General features: G+C 39.5%; 1 protein-coding gene and 1 long non-coding RNA gene across 2 annotated transcripts; one reads left to right on the top strand and one right to left on the bottom strand.

Moving 5' to 3' along the window:
* LOC146498923 (uncharacterized) lies at window positions 1-8,972 on the top strand. Its single transcript, XR_014870035.1, has 2 exons — window positions 1-282; window positions 1,526-8,972. It is a non-coding gene; the product is annotated as an uncharacterized LOC146498923 (long non-coding RNA).
* Window positions 8,741-27,783, bottom strand: LOC146498924 (uncharacterized). Its single transcript, XM_085136786.1, has 3 exons — window positions 23,657-27,783; window positions 15,485-15,793; window positions 8,741-15,217 (listed from the first exon to the last, which is right to left on the bottom strand). Exons 1-3 carry the CDS (start codon window positions 23,861-23,863, stop codon window positions 15,167-15,169), a joined length of 567 nt encoding a protein of 188 aa, XP_084992912.1. The 5' UTR covers window positions 23,864-27,783; the 3' UTR covers window positions 8,741-15,166.
* Between the last annotated feature and the right edge of the window lie 96 nt (window positions 27,784-27,879).

Consider the following 27,879-nt stretch of genomic DNA (forward strand, 5'->3'; position numbering starts at 1 on the left):
TTTATGTTTTGTTAATGTGGTCCACATCCCAGCAGGGCTCGCGGCTCACAAGCATCCCACCACAGCACTGCACCACAGAGCAGAGCAGAGAGATGGCTCAAGCCTAGTGCTGTGATGCCATCTATTGGAGCCCTAGCTGCCTCTTTAACAGGATTAGGCAGAGAGGAGAGACACTTTAAAGCTAAAACCACACTGCTAGAGACACACAAGGGGGAAAAAGCTCCAAAGAATAAAGCTGCTGGGAAGAAAAAGGAATTATGGACTTCTAATCGGTAAATTTAGGTAAGTAAATATAACTGATGGCATCTTTTGATGGATATTTTAGGTGATCGGGGCTGAGTATGTAAAATCTGTGGCTGACAGTATTTGTACTATTATTCTGCGTACCGTTCGAAAAAAAAACATACCGGCGCATTTGTTGAATAAATATGTAAAAATAATGACAGTGGTGAGAGGCTTTAGCTAAAAATTAGAGACAAATAGCAGAAATTTGCACATAATTTTTAGCATATTGTTCACATAGGAATCAAAAGAAATGCACAGCTAGATTCTGGATTACAAATGGCTACAACACCAAGAAAGAAAGCAGCTGCGCATCACAGTTGTCTTCCCTCAGCTAACAGAAAATGAAACACACTCCTTTAACTGTGTCAGAGATTTTAAATACGAACAATCCTGTCTATACCTTTTCACGCTTTATATCCCTGAATACCCGGTACTGATTAAACGACATCACGAGAGGCTAGGATTTACCCAAGGTTGAAGGTGTTGAAATTTTTTTGTGCCAAAATGTTTCAAATTGAAAGTAGATTCTGCTCATGGTCTTGGTCTGTGGCAAAATATGAGAAATTAAACAATAAAAGGGAAAGAAAGAAAAATAAAAAGATCTTAACTTTCAATTTTGCGGACACTCGCCGCCTTGAAATCTGATCATTTGGTGCCACTGACAGCCTTCAGACCTTCATGAGATCCAGTAACTGCCTACATATAACGGTAAGAGTGAGATTAAAAGCAGCTTTAAAAAAAAGCAGCTGAATTGATGGAGGAACAATTGAACGACACGAGGCCTTCAACACTAAACGCTTCTGCAAAAACAAAGAGAGGATGAAAGTAAATGTATTTTCACATACTGTTCCCTCTGTAGCTCCATTCCTTGTGGAGCCCTGAAATTAAAAAGGACATCATTGCCCAATACACTCATGGAAGCTCATCTTTTAAAAAAATAGGGTGGCAGATTTTAGGCACTGTGTACAATTCCTGCCATTTTATTTACATTACCTGTTCAAATGAAACCTCGTGCATTTGATTTGGGCATTTTTGTGTGACTGCTGCAAATTGCCAGATACCTCTGCTCACAGGATCCCATTTTTGGCTATAAGACCTCTCGGTCGTATGAGTGTGATTAAGTTCCTCTGTGGGCTGGAGATAATGAAAACGATCCTCTTGTTCTCCCTCTCTCCATATCTTTCCTCCGCGGTGTCCCTCTTGTTCCCTCGTCTCTTTATTCCCTTTGGTTTTACTGCAGGGGGCACTGATAGCACACTGCTGACAGACACACAAACAAACTAAATCTGCTCACATTAAATCAGCCCCAAAGAACCAAGCTATAGATGCTAGATGTATCACAGGAGTAAGGACAGGAATACGAAGAAGCACCTCGCAGATGTGGCCGTGAAAGCTCCACCTGTCTCCATCATCTCTCTATCTACACAGCAGCTGCTCCAGCACCTCCTAATGCAAACACCTCACAGAAAGACAACCGGTCTCTTAATAACTTTGTCTTAATTCACGAATCCTGAAAAGAATGTGCAGTTAACATTGAGAAATAAAAAACTGTTCTTTGAATCTGCTTCTTGCGATTAAAAAGCACAACATGAAAGAAGATCAGCGAAGGTGAAAGACACGTAGAAGGTTTGATGTTGACTTTGCATAAAAAGAGCACTGACGCCATGAAAATGCTCAGAGAAACAAAGCTGTGCCACTGTCTTCCTGATCTCATTAGGCTTTATTTTAAATGGTGTTAACTTGACCTGCATTTCAAAATAAGCTGCTCATATGATATTGCCTTTTCAGTATTAGAGACTGCGTGTCTCTATGAAAGTATGCCAATATGAAGTGCACAGTGCTAGCATCAGCCCTCAGTAAAAAAAAAAAGAAAATAGATTCACTGAAGGACCAAAAATATGATCTTCAGGTCACAAAACAGCTGTAATTTTATGTGTGTGTGTGTGTGTGTGTGTGTGTGTGTGTGTGTGTGTGTGTGTGTGTGTGTGTGTGTGTGTGTGTGTGAGTAATATCAAGTCTTGGAAAGACTTTCTTCAAAAAACTGGATAGAACAGGCGTGTTGACAAACGTCCTCGGCGCACCAAAACATAAAAAATACATAATGCAGCAAATACAAAGCCAATCATCAAGAAGAATTATGTTTAGGTGCCAGAAAACGATTTAAAACTAATTCAGTCTAATTCTAGTCACCTGCACTCGCCGAAAGAAAATGAAAATTACGTCAACTTCGTTTATTAACAAAGAAAAATCTTGGAAGTGCCCAACAGCTGCAGAGAACGACACCATTCGTGGTGACATTTCTCACAGCAACATCACAACTGTATGAAATATATACAAACCACGTGTTTTTCAAAGAAATTAGAATGTTTTTCTTCTTAGATAGTCCAATTACTGCGTCTATATAAACTCGTGGCTTTAAACTAGCTTTGTTTGAGAAAGTGTTGAAGTGTTTGTGTTATCCTGTGTGCCTATGTGTGTCTGTCTGTCTGTCTGTCTGTCTGTTTAACAGCTTTCAGCACCATGGACAGAGACTGCCAATGTTTTCATATCACCTGCATTATCTTTGGATGAGTAACCCATTAATGACTAGGACGCAATTTTCAAACCTTTTTAAACCAATCTGGAAATCAGTGATGTTCTGGATCCACTCATGTATAGCGACTTTCAGCTGCTCCCTTATTCACAAGGGATGACCAACAGCAGATAGCTTGCCACATTTGCTCTTCCCAGCATGACTTGCGAGACTTAACCGGAGATCGTACACCAAATGACTGTTAGGTGACTGCAAACCACTGCACTGCACTGATTTCCGTTATACACGAGCTTTTGAAATGCTACTAATTAATGTTTTACTGAGCAGCCTCCAAATCATTCATCCCACATCTGCTGTTGACTCGAACAAAATCCAGCTGCAGACATAAATTTGGGTGAGTTACGTAGCAGCGATGTGTGTTGAACGTGACATGAAAGATCATAATATGTATCTTTTTTAAAATAAACATTTAGATGTTAGTAATCGCTGTATGTATGACGATGTTCATGCGAAGTTTCAATCAGACTGGTAGACACCCGTATATGCATACATATACGATATACTACACAAAGAAATATACACCGAAACTTATGAACTTTAACTGTTTCTTGAAATGTATGCCTCAGCAGTCAGCAGATGAACCACCAAGTCAGCACATTTCAGATACAAGTACATGGCTATGCTGCAGTGTTGTGTGGTCTGTGGTTTTAGTTAGTTGCTAGGCATTTGCTAGGAAACGTGATGGCATCATAATATAGGATTCAAGGTTTTGTGCATATAAAGGTGATGCTATCATCACAGAATAAAAATCATATGATGCGTAATCATAAGGTGCTGTAAGCGCATAAACACTACAAATGGGTGTTTTTATCCCTGTCATAGGTGGCTGCTGATAATATGATGATGTTATAACATGTGATAGAGATGTGAAACTTTTGACAGCTCAATTCTGTATTGTGCCTGAGGAGGTGACAAATAAACAAACAAAGATCGTGTGTTGCAAAGATCATGCGTAATATTTTGGGTCACACGGCACTCTTCAAATGTATTCTGTATGTTGTTTTTACCTTTGAAGATTTTTCTTTTTATCCATGTGTGCATCCAGTGGTTTCAAACTAAGACTAAGTGATTCAGTATTCCACCTGTCCTGCTTGGTTTAAATTGAACACAACTACCATGTTCTCTAGTTGTGAAATTAAAGGGCTCTACAGTGCATCTATTTATGTATCTGCTCCAGTGGGCAGTAATCATGTCAATCTCTGTGTGTGTACATGCTTTTGTTTTATTTTGGAGGTTTTTTGTTGTTTTGGTTTGGTTTTTTTGTAACACTTCCCTGTGGCATCCAGCTCAAGGCTAAGTACTGAATAGCACACATGAGGCTTCGTTGCCAAACCCCACAGCTAGCCAATGGAAACGCAACTCTGCCGACCTTGTCTGCAAGGCTGCCGCGCTCTGTGAGGCCCCTTCAAAAACTTCCCCATTCCTGGTGAGTGTGCTTCACTGAAAGAACCTGCTACATGGGCAACATCGTTTTCAAAGCTCATAAAAAGAGAAATATTGCTTTCTATGTTGTGGTGGATTTAGCAAATGAGTCTCACAGTGGTGGGAAAAAAATACATCATGTTTCTGCAGAGATATCGAACTGAAATTATTTTAAAACATACTGCTAATTGATGCCACAGAGAATGTTCCAAATGATTCAATTCGTTTTTAACACAATCAGTGACAGGTTGAGAATAAAAGGTGGTAATTTCTACAAATCCACAACTAAAATGTGGTTTACCTCAAAAGTTACTCACATACTCATTGTTTTAAACTCAATTTTTAAACTAAAATTGGGCTGCTTCTAGAATTACCAGCTATCTCTGTTTCAACTTTTAGATGTTTTCTCTTGTTTATTTGAATATGTTTAGGTTATCAGTTTTGTACTGTGCTTAATTAATTTTAATTTTAATTTATTTATTTTTTTAACGAACAAATATTTTAAATAATCTCTCAAAAATGTGTTTAAAACTGAAAAACTGCTGAACTCACTCAATGCTGTTTTATTGCTCACTTGGGTTTACTTAGTATGTCAGTATCATAAACGTGTAAGAAACACCACAAAGTATAGTATGATACAGATCACAGCTGGAACTGATATTTTTAAGACCTCATTTTCGTTTCCAGTTGTCTAACTCTAGATCCCAAGCCAGTGTTTGAAACGCACTTGTGTACTGTATGAAGGTGACGGCTGTTGGACTGCAAGGCCACTGGGTCTATCTGATAATTGACTGTCAAATAAAGGGCTGTTCCTCTCTGGAGTCCTCTCTGACACCCACATCAATCTGTCTTCACTTAGAGAAGGCCTAGCCCAGCCCTTCACCCCCCATCTGCGCTCCCTTCAAACTACCCCATTCACCACTTCATCCCCTGCACCCCTCCTCCTTCCCTCTACGCCCAATTATCTATCCATCTATCCATCTATCTATTGGCCCTGACCATTTATCCTTCAGCTTCTCTCCCTCCTTTGCTCTATCCCATCAACAGCACTTCTCTTGACATGCTAACAGCTGTTTGACAGTAATGGCTCTAAAAGCAGAGCAGGGTGCCAGTCGATGTGTGCGCGGCTTGGTCTGCCTTTGTGTGTGAGCATGACATAGCTGAGAGGCCTTGAGGCCTCAAGAGGCTTGCGCACACTGCCATCAACAGCAGCGATTGGCATATACGCACATCCAGAAGCCTGTATGCTCACAAATACAGGTTCCAATCAATAATAGGTGTAGAGGTCTATTAAACCTCAGGGCTGACATTCCAAGTATTAGTTCATACCTGAAATGATGAAGTATATAATCTAATATCAAAAGTAGACAAAACTGCACCATCAACATGTTTCGCTGAAGTATCAGTGTAATCGCACACAGATGAAGAATTAAAGCTGTAAAGTAAAAGCAGCTTATGTTGAACACTTCATTGCGAAATACTTTTTTTCTGTTTAATTGTGTTTGTATTACATTACGCTCACACATGTGTATCGAACTTCTTGTGAGCGTGTGCATGTATGCTAACCTCCAGTCATTTGTCCTCCTGGGTTTCCCCCCTCCCCTTGGGTTTTTTATTGTGATGCTGTCAGCTTGCTGTTTGATGAATGGCAGGCAATTACACAAGGCCACATCTTCTGGCTCATAATCGGCACCATTAGTTATAGATCCACACTCAGACACAAACACCAGCGCACGCTGCTGCTTATCCACCGGGCATCTTTAAAGGCAGCACACACACAGAGCCATGTCTTTGTTGACACCTTCTATTTTCAGCATTCATTCTCACTCTGTGCATGATTTAGTTTGGTGACACCACTTTACCTCCAAGATGAGAAAAGTATTAAGTACTAATTTTTTCTGTTTCTATAGCTGGTGTCCATCAAATATTTGGTGCATTACTTAAAGTAGCCACACAGAGAAAAAATAGTTAAAAAAGAAAAAAGAAAATTACACATATAAAGATCTACTTTTGCTCTTTGCACTACTTTTAATAATATCGAATAAAATCTATGCCTCCTCTGAGCTGTGTAAAAAATTAGATGTGTACGTGTGTGTCCATAAAAACTGAATTTTGTATTTCTGATAACATCCCTCTAAGATGATACAGGAAAAAAGATTATGATATGAAAAAAGAATCACTAACAGTTGTTTAATACAAGGGAGACAAAACACCAGCATCAGCAAGCTCATATAATCTGAATTTATTCAAACACAGGAATGTGAAAACTCACGGCAATTTCTCAGAACATTACATCCTGTTTTACAATTCCCTGCTAAAAATAATAATTAAGAAAATAGTCACAAAATTTTAATTAAAAAACTAGCCATAAGGATATGTATACATTATTTTTTACAAGAACATATATTTTTCACAGTGTCCACACATTTGGTAAAAAGAAGGAATATTCATTCTTTCTTACTCTTGATTTCTGTTTGAGTTTTTGTGATGTAACTTTGTGCAATAGTAAAATGTGATGCTTCACAGCTAAACATATTAACCAAAATATCCATTGTGTAGCATTAGTTAATCCATTTTTGCAATATTAAAATGCAAAAATTGAGCGTAGTGAAATATTTGTTTATTTATTATTTATGTTTATTATTATGTATTTGTTGAGGTTTTAGCCTCAATTCAATTGTGTCACATACAAGCAACAAAATGACTTAAAGAATTAGCCCATTTGTGTTTTTGTAAAATCTTATGAAATGCATAAGATGAACAGTTTAACGTAATATTTCTATGTAAACTTACCAGCTTCATTATATAAGAATTACTTGTAGAAAGTGTTGGTGTAAAGTCAGTAACAGCTACCAAGCATCTCTGTTTGTTATTCCTGTTAACGTTTTCTTTATTATTTATTATTTCTGTATTATTTTAGCCTTTTTAATTTGAAAAACTCCCTTCATCATCTTTATGGTCTTCACCTGTATCTTGTTTCCAAAACTCGACTTCCCTGATTATCCTTTGTGTTTTCCATACTCGCTGTTCTTTCGAAGGTGCTTGAGAAGGTTGTGGCAGCACAGTTAATTGATTATTAACCAACTGCTTCACCCAATGCAGTTTGGTTTTAGACCAAAATTTTCCACAGAAATGACAAATAGCTATTTTGTTGAAAATATTAAGTGTAATTTGGATAATGGTAATGTTGTGGGTGCAGTGTTCCTTGACCTAAAAAAGGCTTTTGACACTGTCAGCCATGACATACTTCTTTCCAAGTTGATAAAATTTGACTTTTCAAAGCAAGCAGTTGATTGGTTTGAGTCCTATCTTCACAAAAGAGAACAGTGTGTGAGGGTTGATAAAGAAAAGCCATCCATGTTGGAAAACTGAATCGGTATTCCCCAAGGATCTGTTCTTGGCCCATTGCTGTTTAGTTTGTTTATAAATAATTTGCCTGCTAGTTGTCCAAAAGCTAGCTGCCAGATGATGCAGTTATACACATACCAACTAAGTCACCTGGCGAAGCAGCAGACACCTTAACGGTACATCTAAATGATGTCCAACAATGGCTGAAACATAATCATCTTGTATTGAATTTAAAAAAACAGTTTCTATGTGTTTTTCTATTAGGAAACGAAGTTTATCTCATGATTTTAAAATCAAGTTAAGGAACAAAGAAATAAAGGAGGTCAAAGATTTTGAGTTTTTTGGAATAATTTTAGATTCACATCTTAAATTTGACAAGCACGTAAAGAAGATTTCTAAGACGATCAAGGCTAATCTGAATTGTTTTAAGTTAATTCGGCACTATATACCCACTTCAGCAGCTTTTAAGAGTTTTAATCATTTGTGTTTTCTTAAATTAGTCTTTAAATGTATAAATAGGATGGCCCCAGAGTGTCTCAATAGATACATCCAGAGACAAGATAGTAATCGTATTACTAGGAGCATGGTGAACGGCAACTGCAAGATATTATATCGCAGATCTACATTCGGTCAGTCAGCTTTTTCCATAAAGGCTTGCCATCTGTGGAACACACTTCCAACCGATATCAAATTGATTACAGACATTAGATCCTTTATATTGAAGGTTAAAGTTTGGGAAGGGAAATCAGAAATGTAGTCATTTTAACTAATGATTTTTAATTTTATTTTAATGTATTGTTGATTAATTGCACTTGTATTTATGATGTCATTTGGTTTTATGAAAATGTATGTTTTGTTCTAAAATGTATCTATTTTGATTGTAAGCCCAACAAGGGACAATTGTTGAAAATTAGCAATAGCTATAAACTTATGTGCGGTACATCAGTTTCATGTTTTGTACTTGGGCTATGTTAAACTGCATTGTCCATTTTAAATAAATAGATTCAAATTAAATAGTCCTTCTGTTTAACTGTTGTCATTGTGTCTGCTCATCCACTGTGTGCTCTTTGTTTTCCTGATTCCAGGTCTGGATTTGGATTTCTGTTTTTTTGTTTGTTTGTTTGTTTGTTTGTTTTTAACACTGAATAAAGGTTTTTTTTGTTATTCATCCCACCTTTGAGTCCTACACTTTCCTCCTTTAATCCACTAATCAAGGCAGCAGAAAACATGTGATTACTTCTTGCTTGTACTTGCAATGACTGCCTGAAAACCGTAAAGAACTGGGTTACAAAGGTGTTAAGAAAACCCTCAACATTAACTAAATTTATTTTTTGGCCAGCAAAAAAAGGTTTGAAAAGACAAATGACACATGCAATACTTTTAAACTATCTTGGCTCCATAAATAGTTTTGGAGCAACTTTATTCTTTATTAGAAGACAGGTTTGCTGCCTCCTGATGGATATGAGCTTAGTGTTTACTTTAAGCTCTGATATGGTCACTATTGTGCTTCCTGAATATGGCCTTTGCTAAACCAATCTTATAAGCTGAATATATAGGATAAATACTTTCCTATACATAAAGTTGGTCGTGGCTATATTTAGTCACATTAGACTCAAATGTAGTATGGAAATACTGTGCAACAGCCTTTACAAATTTAAGTGGCTATCATTAAAAAAATACTTGTCAAACTCTTTTGTTTCATTTCAGTGATTAACAGCAAACTATATGTGAAAGTATGTTAAGTTGTTTGAAAAATATTTTTAAAACAATCCATACAAGCACGTGTAGAGAAAGAAAACAGAAATTACATATATGAAAAGAAGAAATGTCGATCATAATATTCCCGCTTCTGAGCTCTAATTTTAACCTGTTCCTCTTCTGTCCTCTGCTCCTTATCAGCACAAGACAACACATGGGGCTGAAACCTGCCCTACGGACTCTAACAAGGAGCTTTAACAGCTTGGCTCTCGTTTGTTCCTCTCCGTCCACTAATGCAGCTCTTAACACTCCCATCACCCTTCGCTATAAACCTCATTAGCTTATCAGGACAAGACAAAAGGGAATATTAACACTGCCTACTGTACTCAAGGGCCAAGCTCAGGTGTCACATCTAGATAGCAGGTATTACTATGCAAGTCTCCCCATCCTGGTCCACTGATACAACTCTCTAAGCCTCTCATTGCCTTATCCTCTTAAGACAATACCCCCATGATTCCTTCTCTTCTACCAGACAGCCTGTATTTACTGAGATAGTCACTGGTCATCCATTACAAGTGGCACCTGAAACTGAAATACAACCACAAAACTTCACCTTAACCCCTCAGTATCCCTATTACCTTATCTTGGGAAGACAAAGAGGTAGCTTTAGTTAGCTCAAGGTCTGACTGCCTGACTTTGCTAGCTTTTGGATTAGCTATGCGACTAACGCGACTCCCGCAGGCCAAGGTGAGGGCTGTCTTAATGCAGCAGCTTTGGGGCAGAAAGCTGCCTAATTTCTGCTTCTATCACCACTAGCAGGGCTCCAGGAAGCTCCCCGAGAGCCACACGAAGCAGCAGTTAAGACAAAGTAGCACAAGGTTAATCCCAGTGGTGGAGAAGTCAGAAGGTATTAGAGGATATTTAAATGAAGGGAACAGTACACACCTGTACAAAACTTTAATGAAGGAGGATATGATTTTTTTTTTCCCCCTGCAGCAGGTTTTCAAAGTACTATTATGCAAAGACATAAAATTTGGTAAAAGTGCAGCATATCCTTGAAAGTAATTAGACTGTATTTACAGGAATGTGGCAGTGGAGATATGATGCTTTGTATAAAGACAGTCAAGAGAAACAAGGCTAGCAAAAGTTACAAGAAAATCACATTTCAATGATGGCTGTCTTCTCTAGCGTACTTTGGTTCAGATTTTAACCCAACAGAGACGTCACATAGTCCATACAGCTACATTAACACAGTTTTACACAGATTAGACTCTATACATCTACTCACACTAGTTGTTTGATTTTAAAAAGCAAGCCAAAAGTTTCTCACATTAGGGAGATTAGTAGAGTGACTCAAAATACAAGCTATAGAGTCCGAGTCTCAGGTAATCTTTTTACTTCTACCCCTTTTATAGAAGCACTTTACATAATGGCAATAGCTGCAAAACGTAACAGTTTATAAGAGAGGATTTTAAACATCACGCCAACTCCATCATTAAAATCATTAAAAATCTAAAGGAATCAGTTCATTGTATTGCCTTTGATCTTGCCTGAATTCAGGTTTGGTAACACACTTTTAAAAAACACGCTGAAACCACTAATGTTCACAGAATATTGTTCAACCAAGAAACACACGGCAATGACTGGCACACAACCAAACACATGTACCCGACATTAAATATGGCTCCTTTGATTGATTGTACAACATGCTCTGCACACAGCCCTCCACTGCAACACACACACACACACACGCGCGCGCACACACACACACACACACACACACACACACTCCTCACAAGAAAGGGGATCTGAGTTCATAGGTTAAGTATAGAAGCTGTCCAAATCAGCAGGTCAGCTGACAGACAGAGGAAATGACGGGCTTAATGACTAGCTGCTGCTGCTAATGACTCACAGCTAGCTGGGTGGAAAAAGTGTGTGACTGACAGACACGCATAGACACACATGCATGCAGGTGCAGTCTCACTCACACCCTCAACCTCTCCCGCTTGATCAGCTGTAATTGGCAGTGAGACCTAGCCATCCAGTCGTGAGCGGCGCAGGCCCTGCCCACTACTTTAACAGCCCATTAGCAGTTATTAGAGGGTCCTCAGGGAGCTGTATGGGTCACAACACACTGCCAACCTAAAGGAGATTAATAACCCATGAGATTTAATAGAGGCGATGCTTCTGCGGTCAAATTGAAAATAACAGATGGAAGAGGTGAAAAGATAACAAGGAGCAACTGGAATCACAGATGAAACAATTATTTCATACGATTCATGTTTACAGGCACCATAAAACATTTATGGAGTTATAAAGATTCATAAAAGGTTATAAAAATGATGCTTGGGCTCAAAGACCTGTAAACCCAGTGGACCTCTTAGAGTTATAGGAAGAAGTAACGTAATCCAGCAGCATGCTGTCAACCTCTAGCATCTTCATAATAGCATTTTATTGATGGCTGCAATCCACTTGGGGAGCACACCGGCTCTCATCATTTACTATGACTTTTAAGGTACTCAGCTACTGTTTACAGATTGTGTTTCAGCTGTTTTGCCTGTCATGATTAGTCCAAATGCTACTACTGTTGTGCTGCTAACAGATGGATGCGAAGTTCTGATCAAGTTAGATTTTCCTCCCTATAATTACCATTTCTACTGAGTTTCTATGTATTCCTTTTGATATAGGAATTACACACACACATGCATATATACATACACATATATATTCATTACCTCTTATGCAGGAGCTTCAGAGAGGAGACTAATGCACAATACCCACAACCCTCTTGCATCTCGACACTAAATCCATCCAGCAAACTAATGTCTCTTTTAAACAACTTAATCCATAGCTGTGCATCACAAGCAGTGTAGAGGAAATTGCTGTTTTACATAAGGTGCTCATATCAGTTGCAAGATGGATAAAAATAAAAATCATACAAAATGAAAAAGAAAAATTATCTTTTGAACCTTTTTTGTTGTTTTTCTTTACCGTTTTAGTAAAGTCAAATATTTTGTTTATTTGTATGAAATCTAAAAAAACAGTTTGACTGCATGGCGAAAAGGTATGCTTATCTTCCCCTGCACTCACCCACCCCACCAACCCCTCGCCCCCGCATCCTCGCACCTGTGCTGGGGAGCCAGGGGCTCAGAGATGTGTCGGTGACAATCAAAGCGCTGATGCATGCCATGTGACTAAGTGACTGTAACCCTCCAGGCAGTCTGGGACTCTGCCTGTTAGCGTGTGGCAACACCAAGATAGGTCATTACCCATTCTGTTCCAATTGAATTTTAACCAGCGTATTTGTTCCAGTGCAAATTCTGACATTTCAATATGCCAACAGAGAAATCAGCTCATTTGAATGTGGCTCGCTTGTTTATTGTTTCCTGAATAAAAAAAACGAGGAGGAGGAGAAATAACAGCATGAAACTTCCGTAACAGGGTGACTGACTCAGGTAAATCAGCATTAACCAAATTAAATTTTAACTATCGCACGTATTCTAATTTAACATTCAGAATGGCAAAACTCCTTAGGGCAATAAGCCATACACTTAATTATAAATGATTTTACATTTTGTCTGCACTTACAAGCTTTATAAAGCAACAGTAGTTTTGACAATTTTGAGCTTTTTTTAGACGAAAGTACAAAACAAAACTTCTCTTTGCAGTCTTGCAAGCAAAGATTTGATGTTTCACTCAGTTTTACATTACAGCTGATTGAATTTCAACTGGCAAAACAACACATCTAAAATGTGAAAGGTTTCTTTACACTACCGTGCTCTCTAGACAGGTCAATGTATTGTTCAGCTGATACAGGAATGTACAAACAAATGCTTGGGATATTTTAAAAAGGTGTCAACACATAGATTGTCTAGCAAAGCAGCTCTAACATCATTCTTAACAATACTCTCTGCTCTCTGTGCATCAATACTTACAGTATCAATCAGTCCTGTAAGGTTACGTATGTATGGATGTATGCACATAGGTGTATACATAATGATACTATTGGCTGATCAGTCTATAATGGCCTCAGATACTCAATATCAGTCGGTCTCACAGTAAGTGGAGTCTGTGTCTGAACCTTGTTGGGTCTTTAACTTTAAGTTTAATGTTTTCTCTGTGCCTATCCACCATCCAAAGACATGCATGTTTTATTTTAACTGCAGATGCTAAGGGTGGTGGTGTGGATTTGACACAGGTAAAGCGCTTCAAGTGCATTTAATAAAGCGCTATTTAAATGTAAACCACTTTGCATGATCAGTAACACTGTTAAATGGCATAGATACATTTCAATCCATTTCTTCTAAAACAACAGGAGCACCTGCGAATAACAGTTTAATGAAATATCATTCTGTGCTTTAATACAGATGTGGCAAGAAACTGCTTAATATATTAATAAACTGCTTAACTGTATCGATAGACAATAACAAATGAAGTTGGTTCACATATTTGATAAACATGACAACTAACCTCCAGCCTCCCACATGCACATTCCACCACTGCTGCTTCGTATATATGGTCGCTTCATTCTGCATTGCACGGCTTAGCTTTCATTTATAAATCTGAACCTACACTTAGATGAGTAACACACAAACACTTTGTACTCATGACACCAACTAAAGACAAATCCCGGTGCTGCTACATATAAAAACAACTAAATAATATTGCAAAATCTTCTACAAAATAAGAGATGTTGGGAGAAGTTTGCAGATCCTAAACCTTTCTTTATCTAACACGTAAATACACACACACTGGACTCACATGTGTGTTCAAACTGCTGGTCAGCTTCTGCGAAATAACCAGCCAATGGCTGTCAAGTAAAAGGTATATAAAAAAATGTCTCTGTACTACAGTGGAGTACAAGTATGAAATAATGTGGAAAAAATAGCATTCGACTTTTAAATAAGGTCAGTGTACCTAAGAGTAAGACAGCAAACACTGTAAATTAGGATGTGCAAAAATGTATAATTCTCACTCATGTTTTATTTGGGTGTGTCTCATTTTATGGTCAGAAGGTCAGCACCTGATGACATCATTCATTCTAGTCTTAATCTTCTAATATCCGACTTTGTGATTGTTTTGCTAATAATTATTCATTTATTTTCACTGTACTGTTCGTTTTTCTTCTATACAAGAGGAAGCAGGGGCAGAGAAAGGTTCTGAGGTAGTTTCACTGACAACACAAATCAGCTTGTGTTTTCAGCAGTATAAACATGCACTACTTTCTTGACACAAGGAGTCTGTAATCAAACACAATTTTTGCAATTAAAAATTATGTCATGTGATTTCTAACTTAGAAATCACATGACATAATTTTAGCTCAGATTAGTTTTCCTTCACTTATGTCGATCTTCTCTGGCTGAGAATTCAAGACTTCAATGCAGAGAACAAAATGAGGAGTACAAAGGTCCAAGACGTTCAAAGCCATATCAGAATAACACTTTGACGGTTACTTTAATGTGACACCTCTTCTATCTGAAAACTTTAAAGGCTTTTTAAGCTAATACACACACACACACACACACACACACACAAAGAGAAGAATCTAATATAGTTCATATGAAATTCATTAATTATCTTCACTATAATTCAGGCACTTCAAATGTAAGATTTGTAAGATGAAGACAAGCATGGAGCAAAGAGGCAGTGGCTGCTTTAGGCACACGCAGACAAACAGCTGATTAAAAAGTGAGAATAGTGTGTGTGTGTGTGTGTGTGTGTGTGTGTGTGTGTGTGTGTGTGTGTGTGTGTGTGTGTGTGTGTGTGGGAAGCAGGAGAAACCCGTTACATATTTTGTCCTGACTCACCATGAGTTGCACTTCAGGTGGTGTCTTCAGGTATCAGTCCACTCACTGTCAACCAGGATGGAGTCTGTAGGCCACACAAACACCCATCACACATTTAAACATAACCTTACAACAACTTTTTAGGACAAATGTGGTCATTACAACTTTTAGTAACGCTGTTAAGTATATAACGTGTAACAACTTATTATTCCTCTGTAGACATCTGTCGTATCTACGCAGATGAATGGCTTCTAGATATGTTTAACATAGTTAGTTTCCCTTTACTCTCATAACAAGTTTGATTAATTTAGTTTTTGCACAAACAGAAGTTAAATGTTGCAAATGATCTGACCTGTAATAATCCCTGGGAGCGATCTAACCAGGTGTCACTTAATAACGTAGCAGGTCCACGCAGGTAAAGGCTGACTGTCCCTTCACCAGTCAGGTGCTGAGCTCCCGTGATGTGGAAGCAGAGGAACAGAAGGACGCAACATGATACCAGCGAGCTCAAATCCTCTGCCTGCTCCTCGTAATCCTTCAGCACAATGATCCCTGCAGGATGTTTTCTCTTCTCCTCCTCCTCTTCCTCTTCTTCTTCTCCAGCTCCAGACTCCTCTGCGGAGGTGTTGCCACCTCTGTATGTAGGGCCGGCCAGATGCACCTGCGACAGGACACCAGGTAAGAGGAGATGAAGCACCACCCGTAGCCACTGAAGTCATTCTTTCATTCCTCTTCTCTCCTCAGCATCGACAACTCTGCCTGTTCCTCAGAGTGTCTCTGCCAAGAGTAGCCGGGCACAGCAGTCCTGTTTTGCCGCTCTTTGCCAAACACACAAACACACACGCATGCACAGAGGAGAGTGTTGTAGGGTTTCTTTTTTTTTTTTCCTTCCTTTTTTTTTTTCAGCAGCCGAGCTAACCCTGAGCCGGGGCCTGGTCTGCCTTTGAGATGCTCTCTAGCCCACAAACACAAGACGGCTTTCATTATCTTGCCCGTCGCAGCGCAAGGCCTAGCTTCTAAAAGCTACTGATTTCTTTCTTCCCTTAGCCCCCTGCACAAAGGGAGGGCATTTTGTAAATTACTTGCTCGTTTCAGACCAACAAAAGGTACTTTCATTGAACCCTCCTCCCCCCCTCCTCCCCCCCACTGCTCTCCCTCTATCCTCCCGCCATTTGATTTTGCTCAAATTTGATTACAAGGCTTGAAAAAGGAGGCGAAGAAAAGAGAAGAGGAAATAAGAAAGCCCCACAGATGGCGTGTTCATTCAGTGCTGTGAATGGCTTTATATGGGCTGCCTTTATACATGTGGCAATCCAAAGACGCTTCAGCCGCTCCGCTAAAAAAAGAACTTGACAAAATTATTGGTTTGGTGGCTTTCTTACACGACTGACATGGGGGAACTCTTAGAAAGAAAAGTCTGCCTTCTCTTTCTCTTCCTTTCTTTCGCTCTTCTTGTCTCTGTGCTCTCTCTGGGTTGTACACCTTGATCAAAACAAACTAAATGATGTCTGATTGTGGGAGTGTTTACTTATACAGACACACACACGCGCATATGTGCGTGTGTGTGTGTGTGCATGCTGTCATATTAATAACCACGTGCCCTGGGCCTGCATTCCAAGACAACAAGGTTTACATATTCAGCAGAAAAAAACTAATGAGACACACTCACTGTTTAAATCATCAACTAACACACACACACACTCGCACAGAACGCAAATCAAACCATTTACATTATACTCAAAAACACTGCACATTAACACAAAGCAGAGACTCTTCTGTTCTCCCTCACAGGCTATAATCCTGTTTCCACAATGGACCCCTCACTCTGCACTTGTTTTCCTCCAGCGGATAATCATAGCTCTCTAGACACACAAACACACATACGCACACGCAGCTCTGTAGCTGTTGGATTTGTTTCGCTAACACAAACATACACCTATGCAGCAGAGTGAACTATGACTTGTTTTCCCATTACCAGTCCACCCAGATGAAGACACAGTCTGGGACCTTACATGGCCACTCCGGTCAGAAAGTCTAATGGAGAGAAGCCACTTAATTCTCAGATCCACTGACCAGACATCAATTTCCAGGTCGCAGGCTGCATCATTCCATCAGTGTGATAGAGTAGCAGCCATTACTGAGGTCAGACAGCCAAAAGTGGCATCTTTTATGGGCATTATTTCAGTCTTTGTCCATTGTTGTGTTGTACAGCAGAACCTTGGCTTTGTTTTTCCTTGTGTCTGATACAAAAGACCGGCTTCACACTGAGCTACTCCACAGCTACTGAACCACTCCATCTCTCAGGAACGTACGACTGGAATAAGCCAACAGGTGAATGAACTGTTCTTATCATGGCTACAGCTGACTAGCATCAGGAATCATCCGTCTTTTACAAAAAAGTCTCTAGCAATGCTAAAAACTCAACACATCTGTGCTTGATGTGTTTTTTTTTTTTCTCATGTTAGCACTTAAGCAGTGTGACGTTATGATTTGCTACAGTCGTACAGCTTATTACGGGCGACCGTGGCTCAGGGGGTTGGGAAGCGTATCTGTAACCAGAAGGTCACCGGTTCGATCCCCGGGCTCTCTGTCCTGGTTGTTGTGTCCTTGGGCAAGACACTTTACCCTCCCGCCTACTGGTGTTGGCCAGATGGGCCGATGGCCCGATATGGCAGCCTCGCTTCTGTCAGTCTGCCCCAGGGCAGCTGTGGCTACAACTGTAGCTTGCCTCCACCAGTGTGTGAATGAATAGTGGCATTGTAAAGCGCTTTGGGTGCCTTGAAAAGCGCTATATAAATCCAATCCATTATTATTAACAGTAATTCAAGACCAATATGAAAGTAACTGTAGCCAAACCCCACGGAGTTAATGTCTCCATGCTATATAAAACATTTTTTGAATCCAAATCTAGCAAAATAAATCACATAAAAGAGGCTGCCAGACATTTTGTTCACTTCACCTGCCACGTGTCACACACAAAAAGTTATACAAGGTGCTTTATACTATAGGTTAAAGATCCTACAGTAATAGAGAGAAACCCCCAATAATCAGACAACCCTCTATGAACAAGCACTTGGCAACAGTGGGAAGAAAAAACTCCCTTTTAACAGGAAGAAACTTCCAGCAGAACCAGGGTCAGGGAGGGGCGGCCCTCTGCCTTGATGGGTTGGAGGCAAGAGCATGGAGAAAGGATAAACTGTGCAAGAGAGACTTGGATCAGACCAAGTTTTACAAATTATTACTGAATAGAACTTCTCAGATGGTTCACATGCTTTGAGCCTATATGTACGGATAGTTATCCCATTCTTTTCCAGCCAGGTGTACATACAAATAGAATCTCACCTAGATCAACAGCTACACATATAACTGTAGGTTATCAGCTATATTCACACCAGGAAGGAAACAGAAAACAATCAAAACACCCCTTAGAAGCAAAGGAGCTAGTAGAAAAGGAGATAATTTTCCTCCAGTAGAGAAAATGGTTTCAGTCCAGCAGAAAACCCCACTGGCTGCACACACCAAGCTCAGCCCACTGAGCTTTGGCGAGCAGAGATATAAAGCTGTGAAACGCTGACAGGACGGAATAGCAGCTCTCACAGCTTCCATATCTACCACTTTAGAGATATTAGTAGTAGCAGCCAACATCACCAGCTGACCGACTACATTTTCCCTCAACCTGCCTGTCCGAGGGTCACCACAGTGGAACACCCCCCCCCCCCCCCCAACTCTACACGCACACACACGCACACACTTTTTTTTAATGAGGGCAATTTGATTTTGTTATTACTGATGAAGACAGAGATTCCCTTAGTGGGCAGAGAACCTTCATAATCAGCAGTTAGGTCTCCATCCGCAAACCTGAAGTAATTATTGTCTCAAGATAAAAATGGAAGGCAGCGCTGATTTTTTTTTTTTTTCTAAGGAAAAAAAATAAACTAGATATAGAAATGACCTTAATATTATTTCTCTCTCTGGGCATTTCCAATAAAAATATTGCATCGGAAGGTTTGATAAAAGGATTATGTGGCCAGCTTTATGTGGCTGGAGTCAAATCTGGATATGGAAGGAGAGCTTTTTGATTGAATAATTCTTGTTTCCTTTCTGCCAAGCTAGCAGTCCTCTTTGGGGAAAGTAAAAATCAGCATTATGCCAGATTTATACATGTGCTCTGACTCTCTGTAGAAGTAAGTGTGCCAATATTGTATGTCTGACTACCTGCCTACTGTACGTGTTTGAATGTTTCCATGTGTGCTCGGGGATGTAGAGAGATGATGACTGTGTGGTCGACAACTTTTCAAACACAATTTCTAGCATTAATGGTCAAAAATGTGGAAATAACAGACACTTTTTAAAAAAAAATTATATCTATTTCATTTAGTACCATTCAATGACTTTAGAAAACAGCTTTCTACAGTCACTGTCTAAGTCCCAGTTTGATTATTCTGTAGAACAATAACCATGTGTTGTGCATATGAGAAAAGAACTGAACTAAAGTAACTCCTTACTAAGAACCTGCACTGGCACTGGTATAAAATTCAGATTATGTAATAAATCTCACTAACATTTTTTTTTTTTACTGTGTCTCTGATATTTAATCTAATTATAGGATTTTACGCAATGTTTAAAGACTATTTGGCCTTGTACAGAAAATGTGTAAACTTGATGAATTTGGTAGATAAAACTGACCACTTTACAACCAGCCTTGATTCAAATAACTACTCTGGTGTAAAAATAAATAAATAAATAAAAAAATAAAAAAAGAATTTCCTGTTAAAAAGTTAAAAGGCAATAAAATGACCTTGGTTTGTCTTCTGATAAAAGAACATGGTGAGGTATTTTGCAGTTTTGTGGTCTGTCTGCAGAGTAAGTGGCAACTATTAGAACAAAATTGTACGTTTTTGAAATGCTCTGCTTGATTTGCTGTCTATAACCATACACAAACGTATTTTCTGTGAGCATTCAAAATTCTTCCACTGTAATATTTTCAAATTAAATGCATGATAAAATAAAATAACTTTCCAAAAAAAAGCTTATATTTGGGTCAGTCAGGGTTACCGAGTTGGCGTACTTGAGGCATGACAACTGAGCAAGAAGAAAATTCAATTTATGAATGAATCTTGATTTAATTCTGATTTAAACTGTTCAAATAACAGTGTATTATTCATCTGCTGTTATCGGGGCATCATCAGCAGTCACAGCAGGCTGCCGTTAAGGCGTTTGACCCGGGAATTTAGTTATCATAACAGGGCTGTGACCTCCTGACCTGCAGTCATTACTGCTGTCTCCTCCAATCAGCCCTCCAAAGCTCTGAAGATGCCCTCTGGGAACAAACAGGCTGCTGGAATAGAGGTGACATTAGATTTATGTATGTGTGTTAGTACTGCTTGAGCACAGGCCCACTGCTGTAAGTGTGTGTGTGTTGTGTGCTTCATTACTTATAAGGACCAGGGTGTTCTCACAATCATAGAAAAAATGATTAAAAAAAAAAACACCCAAAGATGGGTTTTTCACGTTGTACACTTCTTGCAGAGCTTAGTTTAGTATTTCTGTTGACTGTTAAGATTAAGATTAAAACAGGGTTGGTAACAGATTTTGATCATGTTTCCCTTCTTCCACCCTTCCGCTGAGATCATTTCTGATGAATCATCAGCAAACAGAAGCTGGATCAACTGAAGGGCCAGCTACACTGCTCAGGCCCTTTGTCAGGTCTCTACAGGATTTTTTCCTAATTCTTAAGAACATGACCTTCACATACTGTTTGCCTGCCACATTTGTATTTGTCTTTCACTTGTCCAGTTTGCTCTGAAGTTTTAGGAACACACTGCACACCATGCTGAGATATAGCAAGTTGTGGGCTAAGATCCAAGGACTGCACTGAAAACGAGTGAAAAAGCAGCCACTGTTCAAAGAGGGATGGCTCAAGTTGCACAGTACCGTAAACTATAATCCAAGGGAATCAAATATATTTTACTGTGCTTCCTGTGTTTCTTTTAAGAAACATGTTCATTGAGTTGATGATCAATGGAGTGAACAGGACAGATTGGGAAAAACAAATATTCAGAAAATATCCTGAATACAGCACAAGGTACAACAGGGGTGGACAGTATGTTTTGTTTCGTTTTTTCCAGAAGAACATGCTGATTGTTATTGAGGGGCCACACATCAAACAAATAACCTGAAGCAAGACACACACATAGATGATTTATGTTAACCTCGATGAATTTGGTAGATACAACTGACTGCTTTACAGACAGCCTGGATCCAAAAACTTTCTGTTAAAAAATGTTGACTTTTCATGTTACCATAAAAATGACTATATCTTGCTAACTGTCTGATATGCATACCTCAAACTGTATGAAATAGAGGAGACTTATATTCATCAGAATACAGTATTTACTATCTAACCAAATGCCTGCATCAATAAATGAATATTAATAATAGTTAATATTCTGAGACAGTATGCCCACATGGACCTTTGCATGTCTATTTAAAGGAGTGAAACTAAAGTGGGACAGTGTTTCTCAGGTTTGATTTGATGCTATTCTAAGAAAAAACACTTTCAAGCACTGCTGTTGTGTCGGAAATAAAAGATGTAACATCGCGTCAGGTGAGGCGAAGCTTTTGTTCAGTACAGAAACAGGATTTTCTTTGAAATCTATCAAACTCACATTCAAACACAAGGTAATTCATCTCAAGAGGCACACCGTGAGTTCATCAGCTGGGACCAACATGTCACCACCAGTTAACTCCAGGCTGGCACTCTGTCAGTATACAATCTGTGAGACACTGTTTGAACGAGGGGAGGGCTTCATTTATCATCAACACAGTAGCTGAATAAACATTTGTGAACGTGTTGGTGACTCACACTGTGTTCATCATGGTTATCATTTATCATTCCCAAAAAGACAAGACTCATTAAACCTGTTAATATTTAAAAGACTTCTTTTGTAGTTTTCTATACATTAAATTTTTTTTTATTCTAGTACATAAAAAATGTCTTTCCCCTGAAAGCTCATCTAGTTTGATTTCATTCTAAACTCCTAGTACAAAACAAAGTATATGCGATGGATACTTCCATGGAGTGACTACTTCTGAATTAAGCTTGGCACAAAAGCAAAAAGTCACAATGTCTTTCTGGGGCATCCTGACTGGAAAAACAGAGGAAGAAAAGCAGCTTTTTACACAAAAGATGAACATTCTCAACTTGCTTGATGCAAAAAGACACATTTCACCTTCATAGAGAACTTAAAGATGAGAGAATTTAAAATAGTGAGGAAGGAGCAGCAACACAGAACGATGACATCATCAAGTCATTTGACTGGCCTAGAGAACCTGTTGCATCTATTTTCCAGGCGGAGTCACCGCCACGCTCACCACCACAAACTTAACTCACAGTTGTAATTATTACTGAATTGCTCAACTGTGTGTAGGCCATTAAAGCAACTGCCTTCTTTCTTTTTCACTGTGTAAACTGTTGCATGATTTTTGTAGCTGAAAAGCTCTCCAGGGTGTTCCTCCATGCACTCAGATATATTTTGGCTTTTTTATCTCCAGCAACAAACCTTCAAAAATACTGCTTTTCATATGTCAGAATTGTGTGGCAATGTTTTCACATGAAAGACAATCCACTAATCATATTCTTTTTGTTTGTTTTTTAAACAAATTCCTCTAATACATTCCTCTGAGCGCCCTTCTATAGTGACGATAGAAACAATTCTAGTTGTTCAAAGATCACAGCAGCACTTCATTTCAAAGTAATTTGCTTGTATGAAGACAAACTGCAGAACTTTACACATCAAGCATCAGGTTAAATCGAGGAAACCAAAATTGTGTCAAAAAGTGTCCCATGTATGACCACATGATGCCAAAAAGCCAAAAGAAGAAGCACCACGCCTACTTACTGAAATGGTGTCGTTCTAATGAAGTCACTCCAGAAAATGATTGGACAGGAAAATAATCTGCTGACAGGAGGTTATAACCTGACTTTAACTAGCACTGGCTCAGCACAAATTGAACCAGCAGAACTACATGCAACTGTGCGATTTAGAGGAAAGCATCTGATCATTTGCACAAACTTCTAATCAGCTAATGACAGAACTTTATCACCGGATGTATGTTTCCGTGAGGAATAAACACACGGCTTTCCTATCAAAGCATGCAGGTCACCTTGTACACTGCAGCCTACTAAGTGCACAATGCAAATGCCAAGTCCAACTGCAACTCACAAAACACAATCAAATGCAGCACTGCAGGGATACAAAACTTAATATCATCCTTCAGACAGCCTCACTGTCTACCTCCAGAGTGCCAAAAAAACACTCTTTGTCCCTAAAGTATCTTATTGTCATCCTAATCATTCCTCACAATCACAAACAATCTCACAACTTTTTTCCCCCATTCAGCCCTATCTACTTATGCAGTTCCCAGAAGGCATTGCCTTTTAGACTCTTCCTCTCTGGCAGCTAAGATGTCGGGAAAACAAATAACGGCGGAAAACAAAACAAAACAAAGTCTCCTGAAATACCTTGTGGATGCCCAGAGGAAGGCGCTGGACAGACAGATGAGCAGATAGGTTTCCTCTGTCCTCTTCTCTCAGGCTGCCTCTTCTCTCGGCGTGCTGTGGAGAGTGACTGCTCACAGCCCGCCTGGCATATCTAATTAGAGCCAGGCTGTTGCCACTATCGGGCAGAGGATCTACCTCTCCAATCTCTCCTGACTCAATCTTCCCCATCTCTGATTTTCTTTTATATTTATGCTGGAATATTTAATTGTAGACAAAAGGTTACTCTGGGCTCTATTCATCGCACACAGGCAGAATAATCTCCTTTAAAAGGCTTGACATTTCAGGCTTTTCAAAAGGGGCTGAAAAAATTATATCCCCGCTTTTGTTAATCAATGAAGTAGAACTCCCCCGAACAAAAGAATTAAATTGCTTGGTTGGGTTAATAAAACACACAGAAATAGCTGCTTCCTGTGGGCTTTTGTGCCTTCCACTGGCTCCCCCCATATGCAACCAGCACTGTAATTCCATATGATTTGGGGGGCAAAACTCTCATTTCTCCACACAGTTGGCTTTTTAAATCCTATTGAATGAGCAGTCTGTGAGGCTGGCTGATTGGGACCTCTTGCCTGAGCCTGGCTGCCTGGCTGCCTGGCTAGCAGAAAAGGCTCTCTCCATTTAAATATGACTTCCACTAAGGAAAGACAGCTAGTCCACTACAATTTACAATTTCTATACTGCCCCTGCTTTAGAAAAAAACATTGTAATTATGCAAATGATAGGGGCAATAATTAGGCCCTTCACTGTCCCATTGTGTTGCCTGCCGTCATGTTTCAGCCCAATGGTGGGAGAAACGCAGCGGGGCATGTTCGGTTTTAAATTGCTCCTTGCAGACTCTCTGCAGATGTTCACAGTATCTTCTGTGCTAAAACTAGCCGTCACCCAAAGCCAGGGTGCCTTTATATACCACAGTGTAGCATACAGCTGTAGCCTTTATCCTCCACTGTAGTCTACACAAAATGAGACTATTAGTTTTGTGTTATGTCTGCTCATTAGTCTAGCTGTATTGTAACTGTCATAATAAGTTTTATCCGAGCAATGGCATCATTTTTGTAATTTATCCTCTGTACACCACCACTGTCAGTTTTAAATAGTCTTCAAGGTATGATAAAAACTCAGATTTTCAGCTTTAATTTAAAAAGTTTAACAAAAGTATTGGATCAGCTGTTTAGTAAATGACAGCCACTTTTATATATGGCTTCCATTTTAAGAGGCTTGAAAAAAAAAATGTTGCTGCTTGTTTGTGGGTCTCTCTGTGATTGTCTTGTATCCAGTATTGTATTCGGGCTTGTAACTGAAAAGCACGCTTTGTTGGGATGAGATCAAGTGACTGATTAGGGCCATCAAAGAATATTCCATTTCTTTACCTTGAGAAACTGTTGGGCTGCTTTTGCAGTATGCTTTGGGTCATGATCCATTTGTGCTACCAACTGCTGTTTGATGGGTTTTGCAGCATTTGGCTGAATCTGAGCAGACAGTATAGCCCTGTACACTTCACAGTTCCTCCTGATACTTCTATCAGCAGTCACATCATCAATAAACACCAATGGTGTGGTACCACTGGCAGCCATACATTGTTATATCATAAGATTGCCTCCACCATGTTTGACAGATGATATTGTACACTTCAGATCATGAGCTGTTTCTCTTCTTCACCGTGTGCTTCTCTTTCCATCATTCTGGTACAAGCTCATCTTGGTTTCATCTGTCCAAAAATACTTTTTTTCCAGAACCCTCTAGTTGTTGAAAGCCTTGTTGCAAACTTTCGATTCATGAGGACATCTCTTGACTTTGACAGTGATGCATTTGCCTCCTCAAGATTGTTCTCGACTTGGTTAGATGCTCTGAAGTTATTTTTCTTAACCATAAAAATAATTCAGCCATCACAGACTTTAATTGTCTTCTGGGATCTTTCAGGATGACGGCTGTTGCAGAGCCAGCCATTGCTTTCCTTCTTTTTAACCCTTTAAAGCCTAGTGTTTAACATTTGATAAATTTGTTTTAGTGAGTTTTTCAGACTTCTTAATCACCAGTGTGTGTTAGGGCCCTGGTCATATTTTGAATCAGTGTCTGGATTTTCTTCCATGTGTGTGTTCTGTGCCATTGAGTGTCTCTGCAGGTTCTCTTTCTAATTGGAGAGCTGGCAGCTGCTGATTGGTTCCCATCATCAAGTGGCTGTTTTGAAAACCCTATCTCCAGGCAAAATTCGGTGGGCCCTACTCTGTCCAAGAGAAATTGAGTGATGCTGATAATGTTTGCAGGTACCCCAGACCATAGGAAAAAATGTTGTGTGTGTCACGTTAACCTGATGAAGCCTTATTTCGTTCGTGATACAAGTGTAAACTCCTCTTCATCCCTGGCTGTGCCATCAGCTGTGCCCGTTAGTGATGTGGCGGTCGCGAACAAAATGGCTCTTAGAGCCGGGTCTTTGACGTGAACGACGCGAGCGAGAGCCGTGGTTTTTTTTTTCTTTCTCTCACCCTCTCTCTCGCACTTTTTTCCGCTTGACTCCGCATGCGAGGCTTGTGCTTTGCGCTGGGCAGAGGGGGGAGGGGCGGTAGTTACACTCGCAGTAGCACAGGAACAGAGCGGGAGGGAAACAGAGAGAGAAAGAAAGCCAGGGACAACAATGTCACATTAGAAAGGTATAGTAATGATCCACAACTATTTTCAGTTGCGGATGATAAAGGATTCAGAAGGTTTATTCATGCAGGCCCATATGACAGAGAATGTGCATCTTCTTTTTGTTTTCATATTTTAATTTATATTTAACTGTGTTGTGATTTGCAGTGTTTTGTGTTGTTTCATTTTAAATTTATTTAAAAGGAAAGAGCTGAAAATTTAAATAGTTAAAAGTTGAAATGTGACTAGTTGCTTTTTGTATTATATGATTTATTTATTATGTGGAGTGAATAAATAAAAGTGTATTTATGGTGGCACCTAGAGACAAAGCAGCACGTACAAACCCTGAAGCACGTACAAACTCCAAAACACGTAAAAACTCCAAAACACGTACAAAACACAACAGAAGTGCTCCAGGATGCTAGGCCCAGCGTTGAGCTTTTGTTACCTAGTGGTAACACAAGCCAGCAAGTACCAACAACCGGATTTGGTGTGTGGTAGTAACAGGCAGTGTTGGGAAGGTTACTTTTAAAATGTATTCCATTACAGAATACAGAATACATGCCCCAAAATGTATTCTGTAACGTATTCCGTTACGTTACTCAATGAGAGTAACGTATTCTGAATACGTATTCTGATTACTTAATATATTATCATGCTGTTTACAACTACATGAATGTAATATTGCTGTGATTTATTACTGTTACTGAAGGTCCGCGGCTCCGAACCGTAGTAAAGGGACCTCTGGCTAATACATCGGTTCTGTGTCGGGCTCGTAGCTGAAAACTAGCTTTACTTTGTTGTCTGGGTCAACTTTGCTAGCGAGAGATAGAGAGAGGCGTTGAAAGGCTGCTCCAACGGGACTTATTGTTTTTGGAGGAAAACACGAACACGGTGTACAGTCGAGTCTTAATAGCTTACTTACTACTGGGCTCGTCAGGCACTCTTCTTGGCTGCAGTGGTTATTATTATATTTACATGCTTCCAGCTCCAGTTTTTGCTCGATGACAGCTCGATGACAGCTCGTACTTTTCCTTTTTCTCCCTCCCTCGCTCACAGACACATAACGGGTATGGCAGTCCATTCTCCCTGCAGCACGGACTACACTGCCTATGATGCTACATTCTTTAGAGCTATGCCTGTAGCATTCTGCCTATTAGCTTAGCACAACAACAACAAAAAGGCCTCTCTCACCCAGGAAACACGCAGAGAGAGAGCGGCACCCTGTAACCATGGCAACCGTAACGCTGCCGCCTGGAACAACAGAACGTAGCTGTCAAACAAAACCCAAACAGTCCTGACCCGCCACAATATGAAACAGGAAAGTACCGCCGTGTAATCCATTTATTTCAACAAAGTAACTGTATTCTAAATACCACCTTTTTAAACGGTAACTGTAACGGAATACAGTTACTCATATTTTGTATTTTGAATACGTAACGGCGGTACATGTATTCCGTTACTTCCCAACATTAGTAACAGGTAAATGAACTTTTTTTTAAATTATTTGAATATATATGAGTGCTTGTGTATAAATACACAAACAATACACATATGAAATGTGT

This window comes from Neolamprologus multifasciatus, chromosome 17 (genome assembly GCF_963576455.1).
Source record: "Neolamprologus multifasciatus chromosome 17, fNeoMul1.2, whole genome shotgun sequence".
NCBI classification, from domain to species: Eukaryota; Metazoa; Chordata; class Actinopteri; order Cichliformes; family Cichlidae; genus Neolamprologus; species Neolamprologus multifasciatus.

Coding starts and splice junctions, on each gene's coding strand:
- LOC146498924 (XM_085136786.1), bottom strand. CDS start 23,863: ATGGGGAAGATTGAGTCAGGAGAGATTGGAGAGGTAGATCCTCTGCCC. Junction 15,794..23,656: donor TTCCTCTGGGCATCCACAAG/GTATTTCAGGAG, acceptor GTCCTGTCGCAG/GTGCATCTGGCCGGCCCTAC. Junction 15,218..15,484: donor GCTCCCAGGGATTATTACAG/GTCAGATCATTT, acceptor TGTGGCCTACAG/ACTCCATCCTGGTTGACAGT.